General features: G+C 41.2%; 1 protein-coding gene and 1 non-coding gene across 3 annotated transcripts in view; one reads left to right on the forward strand and one right to left on the reverse strand.

The window, feature by feature from the left end:
* The window catches only part of FBXO16 (F-box protein 16), a 57,034-nt gene that overhangs the window by 26,877 nt on the left and 6,541 nt on the right, over window positions 1-23,616 (forward strand). For both annotated transcript variants that reach the window (XM_025281380.3, XM_025281379.3), the window contains exons 4-7: window positions 2,113-2,319; window positions 6,923-7,087; window positions 11,113-11,345; window positions 13,185-13,287. In XM_025281380.3, coding sequence (XP_025137165.2) covers window positions 2,113-2,319; window positions 6,923-7,087; window positions 11,113-11,345; window positions 13,185-13,287 — 708 coding nt within the window. The remainder of the gene's footprint in view (window positions 1-2,112; window positions 2,320-6,922; window positions 7,088-11,112; window positions 11,346-13,184; window positions 13,288-23,616) is intronic.
* Window positions 19,629-19,735, reverse strand: LOC112584048. The gene has a single exon (XR_003108407.1). It is a non-coding gene; the product is annotated as a U6 spliceosomal RNA (small nuclear RNA).

The raw sequence follows: 23,616 nt of genomic DNA on the forward strand, positions 1-23,616 counted from the left end.
AAGAGGCACTCCAACTAATTAAAAAAAAATCCTATGATTATAAAGCAGCTGACTTGTCATAAGGTATGTCAAAAATACATTTTTACTTTATATGCCTTTTAAGGTGGTCAATGTATTTTATGATCACAACTAAAGTATTATAAAATTCTGATTACTTTATAATAACTAGCAAATATCTATCAGTGAAATGCAATAACGTATAAAATACAAGTAGCCCCAAACTTCCCTGTTTTCTCTTCTCTAATGGACTAAAGAAGAAAAACAGAGATTTAGACTCTGATAACAGCTCCTTCAGCTGCTAGCTGTTCCCATAAGAACCTTTCTTTTGATTTTGGCCAGCTCTCACGTTCTCATCTTTGATCAGTCACTAATCTTGGGACTGGCTTGGGGTCATTACTGGGGAAAATTGTGAAGTAACGCAAGCGTTTGTTTGGCATGCCCCAGATTGCTTTGGCATGTACTTCCTGTCTCTGGCACTCTTTTTTTTTCCAGGTCCTGCTATCAACTTTTCCTCTCCAATCATATCAATCATTTACATATTAGTAGGACTTTAACTGGGGCTTCCCAGGTGGTGCTAGTGGTAAAGAATCTGCCTGCCAATGCAGGAGACCCAGAAGACGCAGGTTCGATCCCTGGGTTGGGAAGATCCCTTGGAATAGGAAATGGCACCCCATCCCAGTATTCTTGCCTGGAAAATTCCATGGACAGAGGACCCTAGCGGGCTAAGCAAAGACTCAGACAAGAGTGAGTGACTGAGAACACACACACACACACACACGTCTTTAACCCTATATACTCCCCCTTCTCAGAGATATTTGCTCGTATTGCCTTATCTCTAATTGTGAACACAAAGGTTTGTTTCTGGTCCTGGAGTTTTAATCACTAATGAGCTGATAAAGAAACTGTGGGGGGAGACTTACTGCCCAGGTGTCTTCTCTTAAGGTCGTACTGGCTTAAGATACTTTGGCTTAGCAACTTTTTGGCTTTACAGTGATGCAAAAGTGATAGACGTTCAGTGGAAACCATATTTAAATTTTGTATTTGGGTTTTTTGGGAGGGGTGGCTAGCCATGTGCAGTAGGATACTCATTTATGGTGCTGGGCAGCCAGTGAGCCACAGCTCCCAGTCAGCCACTCGGTCACAAGAGTACAGGCCAAATACACTTAAAACCATCAGTACCCAGACAGCCATTCTGGTTTCACATTCAGTGTGCTTGTGTGCACGCTAAGTTGCGTGGGTTGTGTCCAAATCTGTGCAACCCCATGGACTGTAGCCCACCAGGCTCCTCTGTCCATGGAAATCTCCAGGCAAGAATACTGGAGTGGGTTGCCATTCCCTACTAAGTCAATAAATTACATGAACTAGTCAACACTTTATTATAAAATAGACTTTGTGGTAGATGATTTTGCCCAACTCTAGGTTCATGTGAGGGCTTTCCTGGTGTCTCAGTAATAAAGAATACCCCTGTCAATGCAGGAGACTCAGGTTTGATCCCTGGGTCAGGAAGATCCCATGGAGAAGGGCATGACAACCCACTCCAGTATTCTTGCCTGGAGAATCCCATGGACAGAGGAGCCTGGTGGTCAACAGTTCATAGAGTCGCAAAACAGTTGGACATGACTGGGTGACTAAACAACAGCAACAAGCATCAAGGTTCATTTAAGTGTTCTGAGCACATTAAAGTAGACTGGGCTAAGCTAGGATGTTTGGTAGATTAAGTGTATTACATGCATTTTTAATTTATGATATATTCAACTTGTGATGGATTAATTGGGATATAGCCCCATCAGAAGTTAAAGAAGATCTATATTTTACAAGTCTATATATATTCTCAGTTTATGACTATGACCAGCTCCCAAATTTTTCTGTAACTCCAAGTTTTGAGGTCAGGTGCACATCTGTGTCCACACTGGCCTTGCTTGGGCTCACACACACAAATGTGAGAAAGAACAGGTAGGTGGCAAAACGTGGGGTGTACTCGTTGGGGAAAGAAATGCATGCAATTCGTTAGGAATAAGTTACTAAACTTTCTATGCAGTTCTTTGTGTCTCTCTGGTGTCAGACTAAACCTGGAGCTTTTTTTTTGTTCTGCTTTGCTTTTTTTTTTTCCAGTTTGACAAATGGACAGACACTCAGAGGAGAAGAATCCTGACAAGCCTGTTAGAACGCTGCTCCCTGTCACAGCAAAAGTTCTGCTGTCGAAAGCTTCAGGAGAAAATTCCAGCAGAAGCTCTGGATTTTACTACCAAGCTGCCAAGGGTGTTATCTTTATATATCTTTTCTTTCCTGGACCCTCGAAGCCTTTGTCGTTGTGCACAGGTACAGATAAAGAAGCAGTGTTCGGTGTTTTGTAAAGACAGCCTAGAAAACACTGAAACTTGAGGGAAAAAAAGAAAGCATGTATACAAAACCAAGCACTGACAAGATGCTCACTACGTTTAGTTTGTGCAGTTTGAATTAGCCCCATCTCTTTGTGTCTGGTTGTGCATTTAGAGCTCAAAGGGGAGAAAAAGTAAGCCATCACTAAGTGTCCATAAAATAGTATTAGCCAGTGGGGAAATGTATACACATGTATATAATGGTTCATCAGCAGAATAGTCTTATATTGCACAGCAGAGGACCATAGTAAACCTTAAAGTGTAGAGTGCAGGCCATTCATAAATAGAAAAGCATGAAATAAGATGCTAATGTGATAAATACCCAGAGAAGGCAATGGCACCGCACTCCAGTACTCTTGCCTGGAAAATCCCATGGATGGAGGAGTCTGGTAGGTTGCAGTTCATGGGGTCGTGAAGAGTTGGACATGACTGAGCGACTTCACTTTCACTTTTCACTTTCATGCATTGGAGAAGGAAATGGCAACCCACTCCAGTGTTCTTGCCTGGAGAATCCCAGGGATGGGGGAGCCTGGTGGCCTGCCGTCTACGGGGTTGCACAGAGTCAGACACGACTGAAGCGACTTAACAGCAGCAGCAGGGAAGGAAGGCTTTATGAGTAATCTATAATATTCAGAGCCTCGAAAGAAAATGTATAACTTAAAATCTTGCTTTATTTATTTTATATATTTTGTATATATATTATATATGCTGTATAAATAAAGAAAGCAAGATTTTAAGTTGTGATTATAAAAATTAAAATTTTCCCCATAGAGAAAAAAACTGTCAATAAATAGAAACAGTAAACAGGAGGGGATTCCCTGGTAGTGGCTAGGACTCAGTGCTTTCACTGATGAGGGCTCAGGTTCAACCCCTGTTCAGGAAGCTAAGAACCCACAAGCTGCTGCAGTGTGGCCCGCCCCCAAATTAAGATAAACGGGAAAAAACATATTGCCAGCAAAGGGGTAATTTTCTTATTTTTTAAAGAACGACTATAAATCTACATTAAGAAGAAAAAGAAATCAAAGCCTGGCAGAAAAATGAGCAAAGGAAGTGAACAAATAGTTCACAGAGAGAAAAGCAGATCTTTCTAAAATAGGTAAAATGCTTAGCTTCGTTTTCATGCCATCTTTTGTGACTCAGATGGATTGAGTTTCTTTGTTTCTTCTTTTAGTTTCTTTTTTAATGATCATATTTTATATTGTTGGGGGTGTGGGGAAACAAGCACCTTCATATGTTGTTGGCAAATAAATTGATGCAAACACCAAGGAGAGCAATTTGGTAGTGTTCAATTTTTAAATAAAGATTCCTGGACATTCCCTGGTGACCCACTGGTTAGAACTCTGTGCTTTCACTACCAAGGATGTGAGTTTGATCCCTAGTCGGGGAACGGAGATCCTGCATGCCATGCTGCTGCTGCTGCTGCTGCTGCTAAGTCACTTCAGTCGTGTCCGACTCTGTGTGACCCCATAGACGGATTCTCTAGGCAAGAATACTGGAGTGGGTTGCCATTTCTTTCTCCAATGCATGAAAGTGAAAAGTGAAAGTGAAGTCGCTCAGTTGTGTCCGACTCCCAGCGACCCCGTGGACTGCAGCCTTCCAGGCTCCTCTGTCCATGGGATTTTCCAGGCAAGAGTACTGGAGTGGGTTGCCATTGCCTTCTCCAGCATGCCATGAGACATGGCTAAAAACATAAGATTACCTTTGGCCAGTAGTTCCACTTCTTGGAATTTGTCAGATGCCTATACTTCAAACACATGCACAATTTATGTCTGGATAAGAATACTGCATCATTGTAGTAGCAAAAGGTTGGAAACAATGGAAATGTCTGCTAATAGCAGACTGGTTGCAACCATCTCCGCAATATATCATCAATAAAAAAACAAAGGTGCAGAATTGTCCTACCATTTTGGAAAGAACAAAAGAATGTACCCATATTTGTTAACCTTCTGGAACGGCACACAAGAAGCCAGTAACAATGGTTACATTCAGGAGGGAAATGAGTGGCTCGATGACTAGGATGAGAGAGGTTTTTTTTTTTTACTTTTTTTTTTACCACGTGCCCCTTGGTATCTTTGTATTTGGTATTGATGTACACATATTACTTATTCTAAAAATGAAACAATTTGTTTAAAAAATAAAAGCATAGTGTTTTAAATGCCCAGTAATAGAGTATCATTCAGCCATATAATGAATTATTAGGCAGTCATTAGAAAACATGTTTTGGAAGAGCAGAGATGCTTATTATGTGTAAAATGAAGAAAGCATGATTTTAAATTGCATGCAGTTTCCCAATTTTGCTTTCATATATACCTGAAAAACAGAAAGGAAAATAACTCTACCAGCTTGTTAATAATGTTTGGTCATCTCTGATTGACAGGGTTCTTGGTATTGTTTTTCTTCAAGTTTCTCAGAATTTTCCATGTTTTTCACAATGAGAATGTTATCATTCCAGGGAGATGTGATACGAAATAGCTAGTCTTATCATCTATGTGTACCATATGTCAATCTTGGTAGATTTCAGCATCGTATTTTATTCCCAGAACTGACTGTGAAGCAATTGTTCTTTAGCTAGATTTAAAGTAAACAATAAAGTCATTGCACCAAGATGAGCTTTGAGCTGTTTAAAAATGTGGTGGGGGTTGTCTTACAATTTTGAAAGCTCTTACCTACCCTCAATTTTCCTCATTCCTGTTTAGTTTTAAACAAAAAAAAGCAGCAAAAATCAAAAACAAAGCAAAAATTTATCTACCTCCAGTGCAGAGGGGGAACCCCAACTTAACTACCCAGGTCTAAACCAGATCTAAGTCAAAAGAGAAAAGGGGTGAGAATTAAGAAAAACTTTCTCCCCATCCCCTTCCTCCCAAACTCCACATCTTGATTGAATTAACTAACCATATGAGGATTAAGGGCAGTGTAGTTTCATTCTGGGTTGCATAAAGTGGTTGTGATCTCCGTTTCTGCCTGCAGTGTTGTATCAGATCCTCTAAGCCTTTTCCTCCATCTAGATCCTGAACCTACTATTTCTCCTGATTGTGCCCGCTTCTGCTTCCCTCTCCCCTACATGTCTTATCTTCAGCCCATAAAATAATCCTGGATGTAATCAGAACTCCATACACAATGGATGGAAAGAGGGAGGAAGAGAGACAGATAGATAAACAGATGGATGGGTAGCAAGTTCCATTACAGAGTGTTCTGCTCCTTTTGGGGGCCCTGAAACATTATTTATTATTGAGTTAACCTTGAAAAAGAGGCCAGTTTCCAAGGATGAAATGAATGAAGATTAGCTGTCATCTCTGCAATTCCTGATAAGAGACATGGAATGCCTAGTCTCAACTTTATATATGGACTTGACTCTAGTTTCTACTAAGACTTATTTAAAACCTGGAATAAATTATTTTAAACACGACTACACATAATAGGGTCACCTCCACCGTTTGCTGGATGTGAAGGATTGACCATAATGCTATGAAAATGGAATGTACTGAATACTTAAAAAAAAAAAAATGATTTATTTGGCTGCACCAGGTATCAGTTGCAGCACGTGGGATCCAGTTCCCTAACCAGGGATCAAACCCTGGCCCCCTGCACTGAAAGCATAGAATCTTAGCCACTAGACCACCAGGGAAGTCCCCAGGATAAATACTTAATGCTCTATTGAATCTTAAAGGCTATTTAGGACACACCAATATAGTATTAGTCATTGTGTTCCCTTTATAAAATTTATATTTAGTTAAATCATAAGAATGGAGGGAAAACAGAAGAATATCATGAAAAAAATAAGCAATGTACTGACCGGAGTTTCTGTAGCCTTCATATAACTTTCATATGCAGACTTCCAGAGATCTTTAGAAAGTTCCAAAGTCTTATCTGAAGCTTAGTTTCCCCATTTGCAAGGGGACAATATTAATTATACTGCCCTTCAGGTTGTGACGAGGATGGTTAATAGGTGCTCGATAAATATTAGTTGACTTGGATTCTGTCTGAATTAACATTTTAAAAAAAGAAAAGGGGGTACAGTGCTCTGTGAGAAGCTGGAGGGATGGGATGGGGAGGGAGGTGGAAGTGGTGTTCAGGTTAGAGGGGACACATGTATACCTATGGCCACTGTATGGCAAAACCATCATAATGTTGTAAAGTAATTATCCTCCTATTAAAATAAATAAATAAAAATTAAAAAAAAAAAAATCCTCCTGCCTGGTTAGGAAGCACTTCAGGTAGGAGGTAACTTAGCTGTGATTTGGAGGAAAAGGACCAAAAAGAAACTAGTTGTGAATTCCAGGCCTGGTTTATCTAGTTAAAATTATGTTTGCTCTGATTCATTCATGGGCTTCCCCAGTGGCTCAGCGGTAGAGAACCCGCCTGCAATGCAGGAAACACAGAGAAGTGGGTTCGATCCCTGGGTCAGGAAGATCCCCCTGGAGGAGGGCACAGCATCCCACTCCAGAAAAAAAAAAAAAGACGTTCTCTCAGTACCAGGGTGACAGCTCAAAACCTAGAGAAAGTGGACATGTAAACTGAATAGTTTTTTAACATTGTTTTTCCAGGTGAGCTGGCACTGGAAGAACTTGACTGAACTGGATCAGCTCTGGATGCTAAAATGTTTACGGTTTAACTGGTACATCAATTTCTCCCCAACCCCCTATGAGCAGGGTGTATGGAAGAAGCATTATATTCAAATGGTGAAAGAACTCCATGTTACCAAGCCCAAGGTAAATTTGGGAAAAGAAGCAACAGAATTACTAACATCAGCTACTTAGGAATTCTGGAACTAAGTTGGGGAAGGCCTTTGGTTCAAAAGAAATATACCATGACTACAAAATTCCCTTGTTCTAAGAACTCAACAGCTCTTTTCAAGATACCCATGTTAGTTGAAAGTCATCTGACACAAACCACAGTTCCACCTAGGTTAGGACTTGGAGCTCCTCATTCTCTCCGGATTCCTGGATTTCTGTGTCTCTAATGCCTACAGAACACAATTCTGACACAATTCTGCACATTCTGTGGGTACTGTGCAGTATTTATTACCTATGGGTCATCAAATTTTACTTAACCAATTCAAGTTTTCTGTGATTCTACCAGGCAAACTGAAGTTTATGTTTCTATCACTTATAAAGAAAAGTTTTGCAATAAGTTAGTAATTAGGAAAGGGCATAATGGGCATATTAAAATTCTTTTTACTTTAGAAACTAGCAATGTAAAGTCCTTACGTAGAATCATAAACAGTAAATAATATGAGCATAAAATTTTCTAATGGTTTTCTATGCATTGTAACCAATGTTTATGTTCATTCTTATAGTCACAGTTAATTACATAACTTACGGGAAATTTTTATGAGCTTTTTCTTTCTGGCATGATCTATATACATGCAGAGTTGTGCATCATTTTGTATAATAGAAGAGTTCCTGAAAATTATGTGTAAATTAAAATTTTTTAATTATTTTTAAAACCACAGGGATTTTTTTTTTTTACAGAAAAGCTGCAGTGAGTCCTTTTTGAATTGAAGAATCCTTTTGAAATACGAATAGTTGGTTCTTAATATGCTCATTTACGTTTCCTGTTATTGTGTTTACTTGAAGTAGAAACCCTCTACATTTAATATAGTAATAAACTGCATAATTAATACTGTTATAATTACAATGATAAAAGCAGCCTTTCTGATTTCAATGATGGCTGTTCTTCATGAGAATTTCTTTTAAAAAGAAAATTTTTCAGTGCAGTGGTGGAAGAGTTATTTTAAAAATTATAATAGCTATGACTCCTTTTATCACAAGGCTTTCCGTAACTCTCATTCAAAGTCACTCATAGGCAGGGAAAGGCTTCATAGCTGAAGCTTGGGCTGTTCTGGGGCAGAGGAGAGAAAAGTGATTAACCAGGTTGTAGAATGAAAAAAGGTTTTGAGTATTGTATGTAATACTGATTTTAATACTTGGTCTTCAACAATAACTCTTTTTCCAGAAACTATTTATGCACTTCCCTGGTGGCTCAGATGGTAAGGAATCCACCTGCAAGGCAGGAGGTGCTGGTTTGAGCCCTGGGTCCGGAAGATCCCCTGGAGAAGAGAATGGCAACCCACTCCAGTATTCTTGCCTGGAGAATCTCCATGGTTGGAGGAGCCTGGTGGGCTACAGTCCATAGGATTATAAAGAGTCGGACATGACTGAGCAACTAACACACACATATTTTAAAATAATGAATAGTTCTGATATAAGAAAATTGACACTTTGTTGCTTAGTATTTAATTTCTTTAGGGAGTACTTTGTTATAGTAAATTTCAGTTTTTCTATCAAAGAAAAAATTGGCAAATTAAACCCAGTAATATATAAAAAAAAGAATAATATATGATGACCAAGTGGGATGTATCCAAGGAGAGTAAGGTTGGCATAATATTCAAAAATCAGTCCATGTAATTCACAGAATAAAAGAGAAAAGATATATGGTCATTTCAATATATGCAAACAAAAGCATTTAAAATTTTTTCAACATTTGCGATTTTAAAAAGTCTCAAAAGGCTTTGAGTAAAGGGAACAAATTTTTTGTTTACTTAACAGAAAAGTCATCAGTGTTCATTATCTATTTTGTTAATGGGTCAATATTTTGTACTTTTCAAAGTTAATGATGTTTATTTATATATATAGTTACTAGCATTCATGCCTAAATTTTATCCCCTGAAACTGCTTTTTTATTATCATGTATTCTTTATTACCAGTGGTGTTAAACAAGACCTCTTCCAGCAAAAATAGATTTCATTCAATATAAACTCAGAAAAATGAAATGAATGTCCATCTTATTTTTTTTATTTTTTGGCCACCTTGTGGATTGTGGCTTGGGATCTTAGTTCCCTGACCAGGGATTGAACTCCTGCTCTCGGTAGTGAAAGTGTAGAATCCTAACCACTGGACCACCAGGGAATTCCTTGAATGTCCATTTTAAGTCAGATCTGCACTGTGCTGTGCTTAGTTGCTCAGTCGTGTCTGACTCTTTTCAACCCCATGGACTGTAGCCCACCAGGCTCCTCTGTCCATGGGGATTCTCCAGGCAAGAATACAGGAGTGGGTTGCCATGCCCTCCTCCAGGATTTGCATAAAACTTTAAATACTAATCTAGTAATGAGCCATTAATTATATAAAAGTAAAATTTTTACTCTACTTTTTACTCTACTACTTACAACCACTCACTAAATCAGTAAATATTTATTAAATACTGTTATGTGCCAGATGCTAAGAGTACAATGGTCTTAACCCCACTTTCTGGGAGCCTAGTCTATGGAGAAGGAAACAGCAGCGCACTCCAGTGTTCTTGCCTGGAGAATCCCAGGGACAGGGGAGCTGGTGGGCTGCCATCTATGGGGTCGCACAGAGTCGGACACGACTGAAGCAACTTAGCAGCAGTCTATGGCCAAGGACACAGACCGATAGTTACCACATTGAATACGAAGTACTATCCTGTAATAGAAATATGTACAAAGAGCAGTTGAAACAAGGATAAGAAACTAACTGATTCTGCTTGCAGGAACTTGGGGAATTTTTAAAATTTTCACAAACAATTTAAGCAAACCAATTTACTGAGCAAAGCTTCCCTAATTTCTTAAAGAACAAAATTTTAGGCTTTAATGGCTTCTTAACATAGCAATACCTCTTCCCTTAGGCTGCAACCGCATAAAAACCCTTACAAATTTTATACACACAAAAAAGAGACTTTCATTTTGGGCAATTAAAAAATAGACTTTCAAAAAAAATAGACCTTCATTTCCCAATTCTTTGGAAATGGCTGAAGTTTTGATAATTGATAAAATCTATAGTTTACCCCTGCATAATGGAAATTGTCTCTGTGTTTTAGATAGGTAGGACAGGGTACTGTTTTCAAGAATGTATATGTTGATGAACAAATTAACTGCAGTTGTGGAATAACTGTATAATGATATGGTAGGAGAGATGTCAATACAGGATAGAGAAGTTCATTGTGTGGGCTTGAAGCTGGAGAGTCCTGGATTCAAATTCTGAACCTGTGTCTTACTACTTATGTCTTAATAGTAGTGGTGGAAAAATTAATCAGTTTATCCTACCTTCAGTTTTCTCTTCTGTAAAATGAAAGTAGTTATGATCACCTTTTAAAGTTATTATGAAGGTTAAATAAAGTAATGTAGGAACAGGAATTTCCTGGTGGTCCAGTGGTTAAGACTCCATGCTTCCAACGCAAGGGGTGCAGGTTCGATCCCTGGTAGGGGGAACTAAGATCCCACATGCCTCAGTGTATAACCCCCCTCAAAAAATAATAATAATGCAGAAATGCTTCCTGAGACAGTGCCTGGCACATACAAGTACCTCTGGGTTGGTGGCTGCTGTAATCATTGTTACCATTATCAGTGCCATCATGGTGATGATGATAATGCTGATTTTCTTAAAGCATTTATTTATTTATTCATTTTTGGTTGCAAAGGGTCTTCATTACTTGGGCATTCACTAGTTGCAGAGAGCAGGGACTATTCTCTACCTTCCATGCTCAGGATTCTTATTGCGATGGCTTCTCTTGTTGCAGAGCACAGACTCTAGAGCTCTGGCTCAGTGGTTGTGGCACACGGGCAGGTGGAATCTTCTTGGAACAGGGATTGAACCAGTGTCCCCTGCGTTGGCAGGCAGATTCTTAATGACTAGACCACCAGGGAAGTCCATGTTCTTTGTTTTACTTTTGTTTTTATTATAGTGTTTTGAGAACAGAAATTGTTTTCTCCTTCTAGACACCTCCAAAAGATGGGTTTGTGATCGCGGATGTTCAACCCATTAGAAGCAGTTCTCCAGGGGGAAAGCTGTCTCCTTCATCCGCTTTCCGATCCTCTTCCTCTTTAAGAAAGAAGACCCACCCAGGGGAGAAAGAACTCCCACCTTGGAGGTCTTCTGACAAGCATCCAACTGATATCATTCGCTTCAATTACCTGGACAACTGTGACCCCATTGAACACAGCTGGCAAGGGTAAGAACTGTGCCCTTCTCCACTTCTTTCCTTTTAGAAACAAGTTACTGGCACTTTGGTCTACGAAAAGATGAAGACAGAAGCTACTGTGAAATACAAATACTTTTCACTGATGGTGGTGGTTTAGTCACTGAGTCATGTCAGACTCTGTGCAACCCCATGGACTGTAGCCCACCAGGCTCCTCTGTCCATGGGGACTCTCCAGGCAAGAATACTGGAGTGGTTTGCCATTCTCTTCTCCAGGGGATCTTCCCAACCCAGGGATCAAAACTGCATCTGCTGCATTGCAGGTGGATTCTTTACTGCTGAGCCACCAGGGAAGCCCCAAGAAGCAAAAAGTGATTGAAAGTAAATGAACCTTTATTGGTAAATTTGACCTTTTCTTTAGGATTTGTTTGCATTTTGTAGCTGTAATGCTTTCTTTATAGCTTCTTTTAATATTTTAATACCTCAGATTCCAATCCAGCATCCTAGGGTTCATTACAGTCTTTTCCTTTTCCATATTTGTGCCTCCCTTCTGTGACATTGATATACATACATATATTTGATTATATATATTATATGATTATATATAATATATATGATTATATTATGTATATTATATATGATTATATTATATGTATGGTTATGATTATATTTATGATTATATATGTACATACATAATTTTGTATGGGCTTCCCTTGGTGGCTCAGAACCCACCTACAGTGTGGGAGACCTGGGTTCTATCCCTGGGTTGAGAAGATTCCCTGGAGGAGGGCATGGTAACCCACTCCAGTATTCTTGCCTGGAGAATCCCCATGGACAGAGGAGCCTGGTGGGCTACAGTCCATGGGGTCGCAAAGAGTTGGACACAACTGAGCGACTAATCACAGTACAGCATAATTTTGTATAAAAAATATATTATATGAAGTATACACATAGAGAATATATTTACTTAACAAATTCTGGAAGTAATTTCTGAATTGCTAACTCATATCATTGTCAAAACAAATTTGCTAACTAGAATTCAATGTTTGTTTCTGGTTCATTTTGCCTTTAGCCTGAGGGTATATACTCATAATAATAATAATGTGGATCTATACTTTATCCTATTATATGCAAGCATTTTAAAAAACATATTAATGTTAATACAAACAATAAGATTACTGAAAACAGTTTAAGATGTCTTTGCCTGTGTTTTTGTCCTTAGGATATGTTCTACTAAAGCTATTCAGACAAATGACTGTGTTAAAGTCCCATGAAGTTATTCCTTTGTGTGGAGTAACACCATCAGCTGTTTTTAGATTTTTGGAATTTTTTTTTCTTTTATTTCATAATTTTGAGATGGTTCCAAAGTCAAATATAGAAAACAAAGTGTATCTGGAGAAGTCTCCAATACTGTTCCCTGTTCCTAATTGGATCACAGGGGAATCCTACGGATAGGTAACTATTTTTTAAAATGTCCTTACATTTAAAAAATCATAAAGGAGGGGAGTGGGGCGGATGAAAATAATATAAACAAATACAGACACATGCACCCCTTTCTGAAAGAAATGGTGTCACACAATACATACCACTTTATCCCACTTCTTTCTTCCTGTAACAATATATCCAGGAGCTCACTCCACAGGTAAAGAAATACTCTGGCCTCCTTTTTACAGCCCACAGTCCTCCATTGTGTGGATGTGTCAGAGTTTATTCAACCCCTTCTCTATTGATAGACACTTGGCTTGTTTCCAGCTGAGTGAAGATAATCTTTTAAACCGCAGGAACAACAAAATCAAATAGACAAACAGCTGTGCCAACCACCAAAGCTTTAAAATGGTATTTATAATTTTCCCAATGCTTTCCAATTAACAGAAGAAGGAAAAGACATGAAATGACCCCAGCTTTCAACCGACAGTCACATGATAAGAAAAATAAATCACAGGACAGATCTAAACTAAGAAAAGCACAGTCGCTGGTAAGTATTGCTTACAAAACATCCCCCCCCACCCCCGCATAATGTTAATGAAAAATGCTGGATCTCTATAGTCCTATTCTTGAGATTGATTTTTTTTTTTAATGGGAATCATCAAGTAATGGTTTAAATTCTGGTCTCTGACACTGACTGGCTAGCTGTGTGACCTTGAAGATGCCCTTTATTTAATCTCTCTGAGCCTCGGTTTTTTTAAAAGCTTGGATGGATTGATGTGTGTGAATCTGCTTTGAAAACTATACAATATAAAGGAAGTATTATTATCATTGTTTCTTTCTTTTTCTGTGAGTCCTTTGGGGTCAGAGAGGGGAGCCTATAGAAATTTCTCTGTAGAAATTACTTATCTGTAGAATGTAAGTTCCACTGACCTAAGAAAAAGGTATTGTGCTGTGCTCAGTCGCTCAGTTGTGTCCAACTCTCTGCGGTCCCATGGACTGTAGCCCACCAGGCTCCTCTGTCCACAGAATTTTCCAGTCTAGAATACTGGAAGGGATTGCCTTTTTCTATTCCAGGGGATCTTCCTGACCCAGGGATCAAGCCCACATTCTCTTGCATCTCCTGCATTGGCAGGAGAATTCTTTACCACTCGCACCACCTGGCGAGCCCAAGAAAAAGATATTGAGTTGGCCAAAAACTTCATTCTGGTTTTTCCTTAACATCTTATGGAAAAACCCAAATGTTTTGGCCAGCCCAATACGTGTTCCACAGCTGTTCTGTCAGCAGTGGAACATGATGATAAAACTGCATTCTAAATAGCTTCAGGGAAAAAAATGAATTAAGAACCTTTCTTCCCCTAATTAAAAAATAGCTAATTGACAACCTAATAAAAGTCAGTGGTTGTGACTAGGGAGCATTATTATTTCAGAGCAGAATTTCCCAAATTGTGGTTCTGTACCCCCAGTGGATCCCTTTCAGCACATATGAGAGTCTTTGGAGCCAAGTAGAAGGGAATAAGGGTGGAATAAAAAGTTTCCATTAGTAGTAAAGATTTAGAAAAAGGCTGCAGATACACACTAAAGGAAAATTAATATCAAATGGGTGTCAGTTGGGAGAAGGATAAGTGTGTGCTCATGAATAAATCACTTTTATAGCTCTCCTTTAAAGCTTAATTACTTTCTGTTTCAATGCATTTTCAAGTGTTATGTTCCAAAAAGAGAGAGAGAGGGATGAGCTTTTTGGAATAGGTTAGTCTATATTCTGAGGAGACAATCTGGTTGGACGGGATGAGACTTATCACAGACATATGTACGGAGGCCCAAGGGAATGAGGAAGCTTAAAATAGAGCAGTAAAATTGTCAGTGAAAACCATTAATTGGGAAAAATAACTATGAGGTTTATCACCCGAGCCACTCAGGCATGCGGCCGCCTAGTTGCCGGCCCCTCCTCAGCCAGAAGTAGAAGAGAAATCTGGAGGAGAACAGGGAATTTGCAGGAAGATAAAAGTTGGTGACGTATGCTTACAAACTATGAGCACAGTCGGACATTTCTCTGGCTTAAAAAAACAAAACAAAAATCAAAGGCTAAACAGAAACCCTCCCTCTGGGTTTTTGACATTCACCATCTGTCACCCTCTAGCAGGGCTTGCTTAAGTTAAAATAGTCATAAATTAAAGACTTCAAAAGTTGTGCTCATTCAAGCTGAAAGGGAAACCAGGGCAAAGTAAACAAGAATGGAACACCATTAAGCTACGAGTAAGTGAAGTGTGCGATTATATGGACCTACTTGTGTGTGTTATTTGCTCAGTCATGTCTGACTCTTTGCAACCCCATGGACTGTAGCCCACCGGGCTTCTCTGTCCATGGAATTCTCCAGGCAAGAATACTGCAGTGTGTTGCCATTTCCTCCTCCAGGGGATCCTCCCCACCCAGGGATCGAACCTGGGTCTCTTGCATTGCAGGTGGGTTCTTTATCATCTGAGCCACCAGGGAAGCATACTTGTGTGGTTTCTGTAAATGTGCTAATTAAAATCACTATTTCTGCTTAATTATGATAGGGAGCATTACGACATAATTAAACCCTCCAAAAGTGTTTGACTCCACATTGGTGTCTGTGATGTGCGTGCGTGCTCAGTCTTGTCTGACTCTTTGCGACCCCATGAACTGTAGCCTGCCAGGCTCCTCCTTTCCATGGAATTTTCCAGACGAGAATACTGCAGTGGGTTGCCATTTCCTATTCCAGGAGATCTTTCAGACCCAGGGATCGAACCTGAGTCTGCTGCATCTCCTGCCTTGGCAGGCAAAGTCTGTACCGCTCTGCCACTGGGGGAGCCTTGTGGCTGTTCAGGCCACAGGCTGCAGGTGGCTAAGGCCCCCTCCTTCCACTGCGCCAGTTTCCCCCACCGCCCACCACATTCCTCCCTTGGAGGAAAGGGGCAGCCTCCTACAGGAGGCAAGGTGATTGTGAAAATGAAATACTAGCTATGGGGCCTGAGACGAGAGGAACTGGGTTTTGAGGAAATTCATTTAGGGGACATAAAGAAAGTAAGGAGTAAATAAAATCTGACAATAAAATGGATAATGAAGGACCTACTGTACAGCACAGGGAACTCTGCTTAATGTTATGTGGCAGCCTGGATGGGAGAGGGGTTTGGGGGAGAATGGACACATGAATACGTATGTCTGAGTCCCTTTGCTGTCCACCTGAAGCCATCACAACATTGTGAATCGGCTGTGCTCCAGTGTAAAACAGAAAGCTGAAAACGAAACAGAAACGACAAGTGCAGCTGTGGAGACAGTGTGGTGGACACGGCCCAGGTGTGATTAGAGTGGAGAAAATCACAGGTTCATTAGATAGAAAGTTCTTGCATCATTTAGACAGGTTTATCTAGGAAGATTCAGGAGGAACTAGAGAGACAGGGGAGCAGGGAAAACTTAGGGGAGCGCCTTACAAAGCCAGGATGAGAAGGACAGATCACCAGCACCCAGGGAGGACCTGAGGCCTGAGCACTGGCGTGCACCCTGCCCCTCAAAGTGGGAAGAGGCATGTGACGCTAGGAGAGGTCAAAGCTTTGTGAGATGGGGCGGTTAGAAGACAAACAGCGCGGGTGTGAAGGACAAAGAACATTCCTTTGAATATCCCCAAACTTTTTGGCACCAGGGACCAGTTTCATGAAAGAGAATTTTTTCCATGAATTGGGGAAGGGGGGATGGTTTCAGGATTTTTCAAGTGCATTACATTTATTGTGTACTTTATTTCTATTATTATTACATCAGCTCCACCTCAGATCGTCAGGTATTAGATCCCGGAGGTTGGGGACCCCTCTCTCGGCTATCTCTCCAGGGCGTGGCTATCAGGTCACTAGGCATCATCACTGTTTGCCTGTCATTACTTAGAATGAGTTATTAGAGTTCTCCCTCCAAACAAAAACATTCTCAAGGAAAGTTTCAAATCTGTGTATATTGCTGTGAGTGGGTGATGTTTTCTACTATTAGTAGGTTTGAGTTTCAAGGGTACCTGATTCCCCTTTTAATTCCAGCACTGCCTCATCATAGCTGCTTCACTGAACCACTTTTTGGTGTGAATCATTGATAGAAGCTAGGCTTCCCATGTGGCTCAGTGGTAAAGAATCCACCTGCCAATACTGGAGACACAGGTTTGATTCCTGGGTCGGGAAGATTCCCCTGGGAGAGGAAATGACAACCCACTCCAATATTCTTGCCTGGGAAAATCCTGTGGACAGAGGAGCCTGGCGGGCTACAGCCCGTGGGGTCCCAAAGAGTTGGACACGACTGAGCGACTCTCTGTCTATTCGATCACTGATGCTTTATCATTTTGAAGGTGATTTATTAAAATTATATAAACATCAAGGTATGTTCATTACCATTAGTTTTTTGTTGTGGTGGTTGTTTGTTTGTTTTGCTTTTTGGCCACACCATGTGGCATATGGGATCTTAATTCCCTGACTAGGGATTGAACCTCTGACCCCTTGTATTGGACGCCCAGAATCTTAACCACTGGACCATTAAGGAAGTCCCATCATTAATAAAATTCCAGACAGAACAAAGCCATGAAAAAATATAAGCACCACGGGACAGCCAGGTGCCACCTTAAACTTCAGAGATTTTCCCATTTTGAGTAAAGACATGAAAAAAATACTTAAAAAAAATCTTAACAGCTGGCCCCATGATTCCTTTTTGGGAAGAAGAAGGAGGGAGCTGTCTCCTCGGGGAAAAACCACTAAGGAGCAAATGCTACAAGCACCTGGACTCCAGGGGAGGGAAAACCTGCCAGGCTGGAGATTAGACGGGAAGGGGGGCAGAGGGCGGAGAGGAAAGAAATAAGACCAGGAAAGAAAAGCCAGCCGGATGGAGGGAAGCTAAGCCCGGGCAGGGGAAAATGGCAGTGTTAGATGGTAACCCAGCCATTCCCAATCAAATTTGTTCCCTATTACTGGGATGTAAAAAGCCTGCCTTCCATCTCTTTAGGAAATTATACTCAATTTACACATGGAAGCAAGATCTCAGTAGTCTAGAAACCAAGAAAGCCCCTCAGGACTATTTACAAAAACCAAGGTGGGGAGGGCGGGACTTCCCTGGCAGTCCAGTGGTTAAGACTTCACGCTTCCAAGGGGTGAAGGTTTGATCCTTGGTAAGGGAACTAAGATCCCACACACTGAGCTTGGCCAAGGAGGGGGGGGAAATGCTATCCTTAAAAATAAAACCAAGGGGGTGGGGGGGCTTTGGGCTTCCCAGCGCTGGAATTGGGACCCAGCTGAGCTGACATCTTGTTTTTTGTTTTTCTTTTTTCCTACCAAGATAGGTATAAAAACAAATACCTTTTTGTCTCATGCTCAACTTCTTTTCTTGAAGGTTAGAAGTCCTCACTTTCCAGGTTTTGATTTAGCCAAGGATTTCAAAAAGCTTTCTGTTCACAGTGTTCAGTTAAATACAAGTAACAAAAGCTTCTAATTGCCTGCTTACTCTAATTGCTTTAGATAAGACTTTATCTTGCCTGGTGCTCCTCCCCTTCACTCCAGCCTCTGTGGTTACCATCTTGACCTCCTTCCAGGATAACTTGATTCTTAATGTCCTGATTGTTTTTTAATAGTCTTTAAGCTTTCTCACTTTTTTTTCCCCCTATCTGGATTAAGAGAAGAGGAGAAAGGACTATTCTCTAAAGCAATTCATGGTTCACATCTAAAAAAGAACAATGGTTTAAGCATTGGGAAACCCCAGGTTCTGGCCTTAGCTCTGCTGTTGACTGGCAGACACTCAAGCTATTTCTAAAATAAGTTAAAATTGCATCTTTTTTTTTTAAATAACAGGTTTCTTTTAAATACTTATCTTATTTATTAAGTATTTATTTCACTGCACCGGCTCTTAGTTGCAGCACATAGGATCTTCAATCTTCCTTGTAGCGTGTGGGCTCTAGTTCCCTGACCAGGGATTGAATCCACACCTACTGCATTGGGGCACAGAGTCTTAGCCACTGGACCACCAGGGAAATCCCTAAAATACCTCTTTAATGTCTCTTCCAGGCTAAAGTCTGAATCTCTGGACCCTCATAGTTTCCCACCACATTTACTCTCTGCTTTCCCCTAATACCAAAAAAGAATCCAGTGTATTCATGAATCTTAATTCTAAATCATTAAAAACTGGTTTCTGTCTCCTTTTTTTTTTTCTTCGAACTTTAGAAAACCTGATTAATTAAAACAGAAGAATTTATAAAACATAGTTTATACAGTGGTTTTCTTGCAAGCAGTCTTCAATAGACTTCTTTCAAATTCTGACATATCTGTCAGATAGGTGTTTGGTTTGGATGTGCAGAGCTAAAAATATCTAAAGTAGAGATTTTTAATTACGTAGTTCAATCTGTGAAATTCCTGAGAATTCCATTTGGAAGAAAGAATAAGAAAGAATATGGGGGACTTCCCTGGTGGTCCAGTGGCTAAGACACTCTACTCCCAATGTAGGGGGCCTGGGTTTAATCCCTGGTCAGGGAACTAGATTCCATATGCCACAGTGAAGACCGGAAGCAGCCAAATAAATAAATAAAATTTAGGAGCAAAACAACAATTTTTTTTTTTTTTTAATGGAATATGGGCTTTGCAGTCTGAGAGACCTGGCCTTTTTTTTTTTTTTTTTTCATGGTAGCAAGCAAACAGGATTTATTTCAGAGAGAAAGTACAAAACTCTCAGCATAGACACTGAGAAGGGGTGACATGCCCCAGACCGGGGCTTTTTTACTAAGCACTGCAACTTCAGATAAGTTACTTAACCTCTCTGAGCCCCAATTTTTAAAAAATTTTCCCTGTTTTATTCATACTTTTTAAACTTTATTTTTTAATTGGAGGAAAATGCTTTACAGTGTTGTGATGTTTCTGCTATAAAAACATGAAATGCTTCACCAGTTTTCATGTCATCCTTGAGCAGGGGCCATGCTAATCTTCTTTGTATTATTCCAATTGAGATATATGTGCTGCTGAAGTGAGCACTGAGCCTCAATTTCTTCATCTATAAAATAGGAATAATGATACCTCCCTTGCAGGACTGTTGTGAGGATCACATGCCAGGTATATATTAAGTACTCAATACATGTTCACGTTCTCCTCCATTAAACACCTTATTTTTCACTTTGCTGACCAAGAGCACACGCTTGGGCCTGAAACAGCCTAGGTTCAATGCCTGATCCCACAGTTTCAGCAACTCAGTGATTTGGGACAAGTTGTTGACAATCTCGGAAGCACTGTTTTCTCATCTGGAAAATGGAGTTAGCAACAACAAGACCCAGCTCCAGGAAGCATTCATGAACTAGTCACATCCATCAGAATCACATCAGATCACCATGGAGACAGCAGGGATGCTGAGAGAGTGCTGTTACTGAGTGGCTGCTGAGTTGCTGACAAGGGGTCAGCCAGGTGGCCAGGATGAGGCTCCAACCTTCTCTTTCTCAATTTTACCTTTACTTTCCCCCACTTTTCTTTTTTTAAATATTTTTAATTGATTATTTTTTGGCTGTGGTGGGTCTTAATTGCAGCATGTGGGATCTTTCATTGTGGGGCGCGGGCTTCTCTAGATGTGACTCCCGGGCTCAGTAGTTGTGACTTGCAAACTTAATTGCCCTGTGGCTTGTGGGATCTTAGTTCCCCCACCAGAGATCAAACCCTCGTCCCCTGCATTGGAAGGCAGATTCTTAACCACTGGACCACCAGGGACAGCCCCTCCCCACTTTTCTTTGTCTTTCTCCTTTGTCTTCTCTCTCACAGTTTCTGCTGTGTGAAAAATGGTTGCATCCAGAGCGGACATATTTTCTTTCCCTGCATGGCCTCCATAAATCTTGTGTCTGTGCATGACTCCTTCTCAGTGCTGGGTTTTTGATTCCACGCCCCCAGGTAGAATACTGTGTGTTGAACTCTGTGCCATGGATTTGGTGCTGTGCGCCCTCCTCTGCCTCTGATACCTCCAAGATGAAAAGACCTAATTGCTAAGAATCCTGGGGGCAAAATTAATTCTCAGGGAGGACCACAACTTAGCATCTTTGCATTTCTCCTTTGCCTCTGAAAGAGCATAGTCTGCTTGTTCTGTCTTGTGGCCTCTTGTTTGATCATGCTATGCATAATAAATTAATGTGGCATTTCCAACAGGAGTAATTCTCCTTGCTTCTCTTTCCCTGAATATTTAGAGTGGGGCTAAATGGCTTCTTGTTTTTACTTAAGAGTTAAACAAAAGGGATTTCCCTTGTGGTGCCGTGGTTAAGACTGTGCCTTCCAATGCAGGGGCTGCAGGTTCAATCCCTGATGGGGGTACCAAGATCCCACATGCCTCACTGCTCAAAAACCAAAACAAAAAACAGAAGCGATATTGTTACAAATTCAATAAACAACTTTAAAAATGGTCCACATCAAAAAAATCTTTTTTTTTTTTTTTTTGGGATGAGTACTTGGGCCCCCACGGAGTAGACGTGGTTTATTCAGTGTGTGAGACAGGAAGCTGCAATACTTTGGCCACCTGATGCAAAAGAGCCAATTCATTGGAAAAGGCCCTGATGCTGGGAAAGACCGAAGGCAAAAGGAGAAGGAGGCAGCAGAGGATGAGTTGGTTAAGATAGCATCACCGACTTAATGGACATGAATTTGAGCAAACTCTGGGAGATAGTGGAGGGACAGAGGAGCCTGGCATGCTGCAGTCCATGGAGTCGCAAAAAAAATCTTTGAAAAATATATATGTGTGCGTATGTAGTCTATATGTATGTGCATGTGTATAACCCTTTGTACTAAATAGTTTAGCTTTTTACAGCAAACTACATTAGAAGCCAATTTTCTCAGACATGGATGCTTTGAAATGTAAATTCATAGTCTCTACTAAGAAACAACCATAGGAATTCTATGTCCTGTACACATTTGGCGGCACATCCCGACTTTATGTCACCTACTTGGGAGGCTGAATGGTGCCATCCCATAATCTTGGACTAAAATTTCAAAACCCTGGCTAGTATCTTCTGCTTAGCCTTTCCCCCACAACTGATGGTTTTACCCCATAGCTAAAGACAAATGAAGAACAAAAACAGGCCTGTTGCTGTGTTAATTATTTCTTGCTCACCTCTATTTCTCTATTTAAAAAAATTTTTAAGGTATATATTTTTTAATGTGGACCAATTTTTTTTTAATGGCCACATCATACAGCATGCAGGATCTTTAGTTGGGTCGTGCAAACTCTTAGTTGTGGCATGCGGGATCTAGTTCCCTGACCAGGGATGGAACCCCAGCCCCTTTGCATTGGGAGCTCGGAGTCTTAGCCACTGGACCACCAGGTGAATCATAGACCCAATGTTTCTTGACTGCTTTCCTTTCATTCCTGCAGTCCTTTCCTCCCTTAAGATCATTAATTACTGAGACCTGTTGAAGGGCAAGCATTGTGGCCAGGCTTAGATCACAAAATGTCTTGGACCAAAATGGGACAAATGTCTTGGACCAAATGTCTTGGACAAAGATATCATGCCTGGTTCTCTTTCTTCAGGGACCCACTCCCCTATCTGCTTACAACACCCAACGTTGACATAAAAGAAATTTGCAGTTATTTCAACCAGATCATCAGATGCTCTGGACCAAACTCAAGATTGTCAGATTTATACCCTTTGGATGCCGGGTGGCTCAAGTGGCAAAGAATCCACCTACCAATGCAGGAGATGCAGGCAGGAGATACAGATTTGATCCCTGGGTTGGGAAGATCCCCTGGAGGAGGAAATGACAGCCCACTCCAGTATTCTTGTCTGGAAAGTTCCGTGGACAGAGGAGCCTGGCGGGCTACAATCCACGGGGTTGCAAAGAGTGAGACACAACTTAGCCACTGGACACACACACACGCATAGAATTCCCCATATTTTGTCTTTCCTCCTTAGATTTTGTCTTTCCTCTTGTCATGATGGGCATTAAAGTCTTAAAATGAAGAGGGTCTATAAGCTTGTTTTCAGGGACAACCAGGAAGGGTGGTGGCTGACCAGCCCACTCAAGATGGCTGTTCCCTTGCTCTCTGTCCGTCCCTTGCCTGACCAGTGCCTGCTTCACTTACACTGACTCTGGCCTTCCTACATACTTGTCTTGGGCGCCAGCTAGTGATTGTTCTTATCAAAGGGGCGGTGAGGTGTGTGCCCTTCTGTTGGTTTCCCTGGTAATTGATGAGCCCATCTGACATCAACTCCCCTGTAACTGGCAATTTCCCCCTCCACCAGGAGCAAAGACTGCTGCCACGTCCTGAAGGTGTGTGCTGCACAGGGTGGGGGGTCGCTCCAGGACTTTGCTTCAGACACAGAAGCTCCGCATCTGTCAAACCACTGATGTCTCTGTTGCCTGATGCATGTGTGCGTGTTAAGGCACTTCAGTCAGGCCTGACTCTTTGCAACGTTATGGGTTATAGCCCGGCAGCCTCCTCTGTTCATGGGATTCTCCGGTCAAGAACACTGGAGAGGGTTTGCTGTTCCCTTCTCCAGGGGATCTTCCTGGTGCAGGGATCGAACCCCCATCTCCTGTGTCTCCTGCATTGCTAGAGGATTCTTCACCGCTGAGCCAGTGGGGAAGCCCTCTGTTGCCCAATCCAGGCTTTCTTCAGTCTTGAAGCTGGGCAAATGCAGGCTTTGTAGGCCTGTGAGGTGCAGTCCAACAGGTGGGCATAAAGAGACCAGCTTCCAGAGCCCCTCAGGAAGGGGTGAGACACTTGACAGCTTGGGGAGGTGGTGACAGTTACCAAGAGGAGAGGTGGTGGGGCGGGGGAGTCCCTGGGACCTGCCAGGGTGGAATAGGAGAGCTTGCGAGGAGCCTGCCTGGGCCTGTGGATCTCCCCCTGGGGGGACTTAGGAGAAAGCGTTCCTCAAATACAGTGA

Source organism: Bubalus bubalis, chromosome 3 (genome assembly GCF_019923935.1).
Source record: "Bubalus bubalis isolate 160015118507 breed Murrah chromosome 3, NDDB_SH_1, whole genome shotgun sequence".
In the NCBI taxonomy this organism is placed as follows: domain Eukaryota; kingdom Metazoa; phylum Chordata; class Mammalia; order Artiodactyla; family Bovidae; genus Bubalus; species Bubalus bubalis.